This window comes from Helobdella robusta, assembly GCF_000326865.2.
Source record: "Helobdella robusta unplaced genomic scaffold HELROscaffold_42, whole genome shotgun sequence".
Lineage (NCBI taxonomy): Eukaryota > Metazoa > Annelida > Clitellata > Rhynchobdellida > Glossiphoniidae > Helobdella > Helobdella robusta.
The window spans coordinates 388067-397459 of NW_008704981.1; the positions used below are offsets into that span (position 1 = coordinate 388067).

A 9393-nucleotide genomic window follows, 5' to 3' on the forward strand; every position below is an offset into this window, starting at 1 on the left:
GCACACCCTAAAGCGCTCTCATTATATAAATTTTAATTCAGTTCTCTTCTATCTTCCATTTAACTTAAACTATATTTCAAAATAATATATATATATATATATATATATATATAGTTATAAAAAACGAACTACAAACATATTAACGCCAAACATTCGGTAGAATTTATAGAATATTGTAAACATGGTCTATTACCAACATATATATATATATATATATATATATATATACATATATATATATATAATATATATATATATATATATATATATATATATATATATTGTTGAATAAACATATCATAAAAATCATATAATTTTATAAAAGAGAATTTGTATATTGTATATTCAATCATATACTGATATCAAAGAGAATATATATATTGTTTATTCAATCATATAATTATATTAAATACGAGTAGTTTATGGAAAGAGAAGTAATTTATTTTGAAAAAATGTTATCAATCAAGGAAGCTATCTTTTATATTTGTTTATTAAAAACGTGTTGTTGTTATATGGATGAATACGTACACAAGCACGCACGCACAAACACAAACACTTACAAACACACACACACACACGAATATAGATAACAATTATAACATATGTATAGTATAAGAATCTATTACAAAAACACGAATTAAAATAAAACATACAAATAAACGAAAAATATGCGTATGTGCTTATAAATCTATAACAAGCAATTAACATCTATTCTACCTAAGCGAGTTTCATCAAAGCTTAATAAAGTTTGAGCAAGAACAGTTATAAATAAATTAATTAAAATTATAAAATAAAATAAATTAAACTAAATGTAAATAAACAAATAAACATACAAACACACACAAAACAACACATACAAATACTCACACATACACACGCTCTCTTATACATACATACCTACATTCACGCACACATAGACTCACGCAATTATACATACACATAGAAAATAACATTCACATAAACACAATAAACATGCATATAGAACTGTATAAAACTTTCTACGTGAAACATGCAGGACGACTTCCTAGTTGAGAATGTCGAGCCTGAGCATTTGTTTGGAAAGCGCGTGTTTTTAATCACTCACATTTGTAATTTTTCAAATCTGCAATTTATTTCTAAATAATCGCTTGCCTAATTGACGTGAAAATCATTTTATATTATGATTGAATTTTTAATTTTAAAGTTTCAAATTGTTACTATTTCGTTTGTGTATATTATAACAAAGACGTCTGGTTATCAAGAGTTATGTGATGAAAGATACTGTTTGTATTCCAACTTCACGTATAGACTGTACAATGTTTCAACAGATGCAGATAACGAATGCAGAAAACTGAACAGAGATGGCTGGCTACTGGAGGTTTACGATGGAAACGTCAGTTCGCTAGTTGATCGATTTATTAGTCAATATTATTGGCATTTAGATCGGAGAAATATTCCGCTAAACATGAATCATTTTGGAGATTGGTTTTGGTTGAACAAAGTAAAATGTAAGTTTTTTTTAATAAATAATTGAAAATTAATCACTATAAAAACAATGAAATTAAGTTTCAGGCAACATAGGAGACCAAATTCCTGCTGACCGCGTGCTTGCCTACATTAAAAGAACTTACGATGCTACTGGACAAATGGTGCTAGGATATTTCGCAGACTACTTCAGCAGTTCTAAAAAAGCCATTTGTAAAATTGAAAGTAATGCCAACGTCTTACACTCCATCATTGTTTGTAGAACGAAATTTTTCGTTGCAGATGCAAACAGTTGTTCTCAATGGGGCAGCTGGTTCTACAAATCAAGTTGCTTTTTGTTAAACCCATATCCCAACACGTGGTACCAACAAGAGAATGAATGCATAAGACAAGGTGGTGATCTGGCAGTATTTGATGATCTGCTACTCAGAGACTTCAACAGGACATGGCTTAATTTGTGGGGAGATGATGGTTACTGGGTTGGACTATCTAGATTTAACTTCATGTGGAGAAAAGCTGGTAAAAAGTTTTATATTCCAATTTTTCTAATTATATGAACAAATATTTTTATGATTTAAGCTGAAAATTGTTTCAAAATATGTTTTTATGAAGACTCGGCCGTGAAATTTTCAAAATGGAAATCTGGCCACCCAGATTTTTACGAACCGACATCTGGTTTCTGTTCTGCAATCAGTCATGCAGATGGAAGTTATTGGGTCAATAACGTCAGATGCAATGACAACTACGTCATCATTTGCATGACGGGTAAGTACAAAAGAACATTTCAAATATCCAATCTCAAAATACTGAAAATAATAAACAATGTTTGTTTCAAAATAGTGTCTTTAAGATAATAAATTCATTTGTTCTAGATAACAAAAGCTCAACAACAACGACTACTGATCAAACACCAACGCAATCTTCGATATCTACCAATCATTCAACATCATCCACTATTCCATTCATGGCACCTACCAGCACAACTCCAACTACAAATGGTTTCCTATCAACTTTATCATTTTTATTGTCGTTTCCTATGTTTTTTCATTTCTCATTTTTTTAAATCTTTTGACAAGGTTTAAAGAATTTAATTTCGATTGTTTTTGGTTTAATCTGCATTTCTGACAAAGGACTTTGTTAAGCTTCGCACAGCGTAATCGAACCAGGTCAGCGCGTCACATCAACGGGTAAGATTTATATAGTAAAAAAAAGTCAAAACACTTTTACAAGTGTGTTTAACTTATTTATTTTATTAATTGCAAAATATAAGTGATATAAAACTAAATTTCCTAAATATAGAATCAAATCCTAAAAATTAACAGGCACTGTTATTTCCCAAAATCTCATGGTTCCATTGGTCATTGGATGGGCTGCGTTTGGCGTTTTAGCTGTCATTTCGACTGTTTTCATATTTTTGTATTTCAAATATTCCAGGTAAGTACAACATTTTGAATTTTATTTTAAAACTAATTTTCTTTGATTTAGTACAAAGATTGTTACAAATATTTATGTTTTATATGAAAATTTTAGTTTATCATTCCACATTTGAAAAAAATATGACCATTTAGTCATATATTCAGAAAAACACTTCAAAAACAAATTTTTATCATTTTTCTTTCCGAATTTTTTAGAAAAATAAAAAAATTGTCATCAATCTTGATGAATTCTCCTGAGGTCTCGATGGCTACTACATCGGCCAGGCAGGAAACATTGCCAACATTGGAAGAAACTGAACCGGATTATAATACGATCAACCTCGGTAGTGCCAATGAAGATAACAAAAAAAGAGTTTATCAGAGTTTGAATGTGCAGGTGTGATGTTGTCAAATCAAATCAAATCAATTGATTCTGAGACTGCTGCATCTTTCTTTTAATATTACTGATTCTTGGTTTTCTTCTTATCTCTGTAATCGTTTTTCTTCTGTTGTTCTCAATAATTCTACTTCTAACTCCTCTACTCTTACTTTCGGGGTACCTCAGGGTTCTATCCTTGGCCCTCTTCTATTTATACTCTATACTTCTGAACTACCTCGTATTATTAATAACTTTTCTTTCTCTAGTCAACTATATGCTGATGATTCTTATATTTATACTTCTTTTCCTCCATCTAATCTCAATAGTGTTCTTCATAATTTATCTCTATGTCTTTCTTCGATTATCGCTTGGTCTGATTCTATGTGTCTTAAACTTAATCCTTCTAAGTTTGAATTAATTTGTTTTAATAAATCTAAACACTCAATTACTATTCCTCCTATTATCTTACCTGATTCTAAAACTCTTGATGTCTCTCATAAGTTTCGTAGTCTAGGTTTTATCTTTGATTCTACTATGTCTCTCTCTTCTCAGATTAATAGTGTTGCTAGAAGTTCTTACTTTCATCTACGTAGAATAAAAAAACTTTTGCCTTTTCTTGATGATCCTACTCTTCTCCTTCTTGTTACTTCGTTAGTCTTATCTAGGATTGATTATTGTAACTCGCTCTACTATGGTCTTCCTGACTCTATACTCTATCCTTTAAGTAAAGCTTTTAACTCTGCTGCTCGTCTAGTTGCTCGTGCCCATTTCTTTTCTCATATATCTCCATATCTTGTTCTCTTGCACTGGCTACCTATAAAATATAGAATAATTTTTAAAATTTGCACGTTCATGTATAAGTCTCAATCTAAATTATTTCCTAAGTACTTATCAGATATATTAATTGAACCTAAACGCCCCGGTTTACGATCGTCTTCTTTTTCTCGCTTTTTCTTAACTCGTGTTAAACACTCTTTTGCCAAATCTGCTTTTGCTTTTTCTGGTCCTTTTCTCTGGAACTCTCTACCTACTTCTCTAACTATTTCTCCATCACTTGCGAAGTTCAGAGCGGATCTCAAGACCCATCTGTTTTCAAAATTCATTGAGGAGCGCTGTTGAACATCGCGGAAATAGCGCTTTATAAGCTAATTGATTGATTGATTGATTCATTAAATCAAATCAAAGATAACATATCTTATAATTAACTTATTTTTAATTAACAATTGACTAAGTGTACATTTTTTATAAAAGTTTATTTGTAAACTCTCTCCAAAATAATAATATAATTTGATATCAAAATGATTTCTATGTTTTTCATTCTGTATGTAGTTAGTTGATAACAGTTATTTGAACTCTGACATTGAGTTTATTCGCTAATCAGTGAAAGTTAATAAAATAATTCTATTAAAGCAACGAAATAATTTGATAAGATCTATTTTTTATTTATATTTTCAAAATTTTAAAATTAAAAAAAAAATACAGAATCTAACCAAGACAAACATGAATACTGTCAACATACCTTTTTCATATAATCATCAGATACATCAACAAGCAAGCAAACAAACAAACAAACAACTTTTCCAACAAACAAACAAACAAATATACCAACAAACAAACAAACAAATATACCCACAAACAAACAACTTTACCAACAATCAAATAAACAAATATACCAACAAACAAACAAACAACTTTACCAACAAACAAACACACGAACACTCATAGATCCACACAATAAACAAGCAATGCCAGACAGCACTGATATTTAACATAACATAATTTAACGTATAGTCCACATTTCAATAAATGACGTCATCTTATTTCGATAAAACATTTTGCACTCTCTGTTATCAAATTTTTTTTTCTCATATCACACGTGTCTTACACTCAAAATGTCGTTAATCATTTATAACGTTGGAGGTAATTATTATAATTATTCTCGAAATTCTTGAAATTATTGTAAGAATTAGGTTATATTACATTTATAAGTATGTATTGTGTGTGTGTTTGTGTGTGTGTGTGATGTGTGTGTTTGAGTTTGTATAGTTTTTTGTATATTTTGTTTGTTTGCGTATTTCAAAGTTGCCACTATAAAAAAATATTTAATTTATGATTATCAAATAAAAATCTTCAAACATAATGCTTAAGGAGCTGCTCGTACGTTGTAAACACAAAAACTTATAAATCAAATCATATCAAAATTGCTAAAAAACATTTTATGCCTCATAGTTTATTAGTTTTATTGAATTCTATAGATTCTTTTTTCAGTAAGTTTTCTCACCTTTTCACAAACTCATAAATTTCATATTTTAAATGAAAAATCATATTTCTAAAAGCTTTAGTTTAATTTTATCTTATCTTTAACAAAGTTTCGAAAACTATTACGACGTTACTTGGAATCACGCAAATTGCTTTTCTAGAATAGATATTTTGATCTGCAAAATATGCTGGCACTAACTGTCCTCTACCATTTGAGGTTCTTTCAACAAAGCCGAGCAAATTTTCAGCAACGCTCTGGTTTCCTACATCTCCTTCAACTTTTTTTTAGGTTATTTTAATAAAAACATTAAAACATGATCTCAAAAGACATACATGTCTCTCCGTTTATCCAACGCCAGCCAGTGTTGGGTTTTAAATTCAACATAATATTTCGTCCCCCTAGTTCCGAGAAATATTGACCGATGAACTTACCAACGAGCACGCTGACAGCTTCATCGTAGACCTCCAGCTGCCATCCATCGCTCCTTGTTTTCACGCACTCACTATTTCCATCCGCTATGCCATTGTACACCTTGAAAGGTGTGGCGTTTTTTGTGCACAAGCAATATCTTTCGTCACAGAGTTCCTGGTAGGCAAATGTTGTCAACTGAAATCTTTATCCGAAAAATGAAACATTTTTGAAGAAGCCTGTTCAAATGAGCAACAAATGATTCAGTCTCTTTAAGAATATTTTTGAATATTCCCTTATCAATCACAAGTTTTTTTATATTCGGTTGGCTGCGAGTTGGCTCAGTCGGTAGTGCTGCCATGTCTCGTGTTGCGCCGATACTTGGCTCGAATACTGTTTGTCCGAAACCTAAATCCTATTATATACCGTACGTATGTACTTTGTGTGGTGTGGAAGTGTGTGAGTGAGTGGTGTGTATGGACTTCGTGTGGAGTGGATGTTTCAGTCTTTGTTGCATGGAAGTTTAACTTTATTTTTGTAGAGTGATTGTATAAGCTGCCTGGTTGAGAGCAGCAAAAGAAACGTTCTGTTTGTAATGTGCAGCTGTACTTTTAAAATAATTTGCCATTAACATGTGGGTATTAAAACTTGATCTAGACTTAGTGAGTAAATTGAAAGTAGTCAGAGATGCAAGTAGAAAGGAAGACCAGGAAATAATAAAATGAACTCCAAAATCATTTGGCTACTAGTTTAGAAACGATGAACAAACCACATAAGAAAGTTTTTTTTACTATTCTCTAAAAAATTAGAATCTGACAGACGAAGAATTTGTTACAACACGCGAAGAAGAGTGAGGATTATGAAACGTTGTTAAGCGTTATGAAAAGAATTATCACAAATTCAAAGTGCAAAAATGCTCTGCAATTTCTCTAAAGCTTTTAAAAATGAATACTCAGAATGGCTGAAATAGTTACTGTATTAAATGGTGCACGCATGCATGCCGGTCTAGCAAACTTTCGATTGCTCTGCTTACTATTGTTAAGCCTGACGTTTTTCCTTCATCGCGACTATCTGCTAGTTCGCTTCAACTTGTTCAAAAGTGTATTGAATCAGTTTTGTAATATTAGTGTTTTTAATATTTTAGGCTTATTCAATCAGCGGTATAGTACTTGTACTAAGATCATCTGCTGCTGAAACAGCTTCTCATAACTATTTTGTAGGAAGCCAGTTGTTTAATTGTGAGAAATTTGTGGAAACTATGAGTAAAAGCAAAAAATAAAATATTTTCAGGTCTCAATTACTTAAAAAGTTATTAAATCCTAATAAAACTATATATATTTTAAAAAAATTCTTCTTAAAATTGCTTATTAGGGTATACAAATTCATACCAGCCATGCAGATGACCACATAGCTATCATCACATCTGACATAATAAATCCATCTTTTTCCATCATTTTGACTGACTGCCATACAAGTGCCAACATTCTCGTAAACTGGGTACGTAGGTTTCCAATTTGAATACTTTATAGAGGTGTCTGTTTGATAAGTTTAAACGTTTCATTTGACATCTCATATCTAAAAATGTTTGATGCTTCAACTCAAGTAGCATAATATAAAAATATATAAAAATTCATTGATCTAGTTAAAAGTAACTAAGGTTAGAATGCGATTTGAATACAACATGAAAAAAAAAGAAATTATTAGCGATAAGTTCATTTGAAAAGACGATTTTTAAAAAGTTATTTTGATTTAAATAAAAAGTAAAATGGAAAACTTATAAACGTTCTTACACGTTTCAAACCACGTATTTATAAATTCAAAAACGTTCTTACACGTTTCAAACCACGTATTTATAAATTTATAAACGTTCTTACATGTTTCAAACCGCCTATTTATAAATTTATAAACGTTCTTACATGTTTCAAACCACGTATAATAATGTTTGGACATTCCCACCAAAAAGCTTTCATTCCCCCAATGACTTAAACCAAGTTGTGTTATTTTTATCATGTTAACAACATCGTGTTTGAATAATTGTTTGTTCTTGTGCGTTCGAACACAGTTCCAGGACTTGTGAAGACCTAAACATTACACCACCTTGCCATCCGTGAACAAATGCTGATGGCTTCTATTTGTTGTAGATCAAATATTGTTCCGTGTGTGTGTGTGTGTGTCTGTGTGTGTGTGTAACTGTGTGTGTGTCTGTGTGTGTGTGTAACTGTGTGTGTAAAACTAGAACTACTAGTAGTAAAATGAACAGTTGTAGTAGTAATAATGACGATATGAGGTAACAAAATTAAAGTAGAAATGAGCCAACGAAACATCATGACGCCAGTAGAGTATCCCAGAATTAGTTCATCCTCATCATCTTCATCATTTTCTTCTTCATCAACGTCATTATCTTCATCATCATCTTCTTCTTCATCTTCATCATCTTCTTCTTCATCTTCATCACCTTCTTCTTCATCTTAATCATCTTCTTCTTCATCAACGTCATCATCTTCATCGACGTCATCATCTTCTTCTTCATCGTCTTCTTCATCAACGTCATCATCTTCATTATCTTCCTCCTCATCATCTTTTTCTTCATCTTCTTCTTCATCTTCTTCATTTATTTTCATTATCATCATCGTCAACATTATCAGCCTTATCATCTATATTATCTTCTTCATCGTCGGCGTTATTACCATCATCATAATGTTCTTCAACATACATACATACATACATACATACATTCATACATACATACATACATACATACATACATACATACATACATACATACATACAAAAAAAAATAAAAATACATAAAATCAAAAAATATGAACACGCCCTGCCTTCCTTAGAATTTTTGCCAATATGTATCGAGGTCCTTGGACCCATGGACCCCAATACTTTAAAATTTATTAAAACATTGTGTAAAATGATTGGTGTTTGGTCAGGTGACAACAGAGAGTTCTTTTTTGCAATAAACCACATCTCGTGTTTGTTGCAGCGATTTCTGCGTGTTTGTGTGTCGGAAAATATTAATTTAAACGCCGACGTGTGAGACTAACGAAAAATGTTAACCCTTTTAATCAGATGTTTGACTGTTTGGTGTCATTCATCACGATTTGGTTTTAACATACATACATACATACATACATACATACATACATACATACATACATACATACATACATACATACATACATACATACATACATACATACATAAACAAATAAATACACACATACATACATACATAGGTACGGTACATACATACATCCATGAATATCACACGCAATGAATTGTACGGTGCATATATATAGCATTGTACACCTTTTGGAGCGTGCATTTAACAATGGTTTCTACAAAAACATACATACATACATACACACAAACATACACACATACATACATGCAAACTCACACACACACACATATACAAACAAACATACACAAGTAACTTATTTTCATATTTCTTA

The 9393-nt window shown here is 31.1% G+C and overlaps 2 protein-coding genes across 2 annotated transcripts; one reads left to right on the forward strand and one right to left on the reverse strand.

Annotated features, from left to right (window-relative positions):
- Nucleotides 1–1009: 1009 nt before the first annotated feature.
- HELRODRAFT_177295 (hypothetical protein) lies at nt 1010–3282 on the forward strand (the record flags this gene model as incomplete). Its single annotated transcript, XM_009025513.1, has 6 exons — nt 1010–1066; nt 1226–1487; nt 1552–1983; nt 2044–2229; nt 2787–2898; nt 3096–3282. 6 exons carry the CDS (start codon nt 1010–1012, stop codon nt 3280–3282), a joined length of 1236 nt encoding a protein of 411 aa, XP_009023761.1.
- An 839-nt stretch (nt 3283–4121) lies between these two features.
- Nucleotides 4122–8528, reverse strand: HELRODRAFT_177296 (hypothetical protein; the record flags this gene model as incomplete). Its single annotated transcript, XM_009025514.1, has 6 exons — nt 4122–4344; nt 5717–5795; nt 5950–6103; nt 7391–7461; nt 8024–8054; nt 8382–8528. The coding sequence occupies 6 exons, from the start codon at nt 8526–8528 to the stop codon at nt 4122–4124; spliced, it is 705 nt and encodes a 234-aa protein (XP_009023762.1).
- Between the last annotated feature and the right edge of the window lie 865 nt (nt 8529–9393).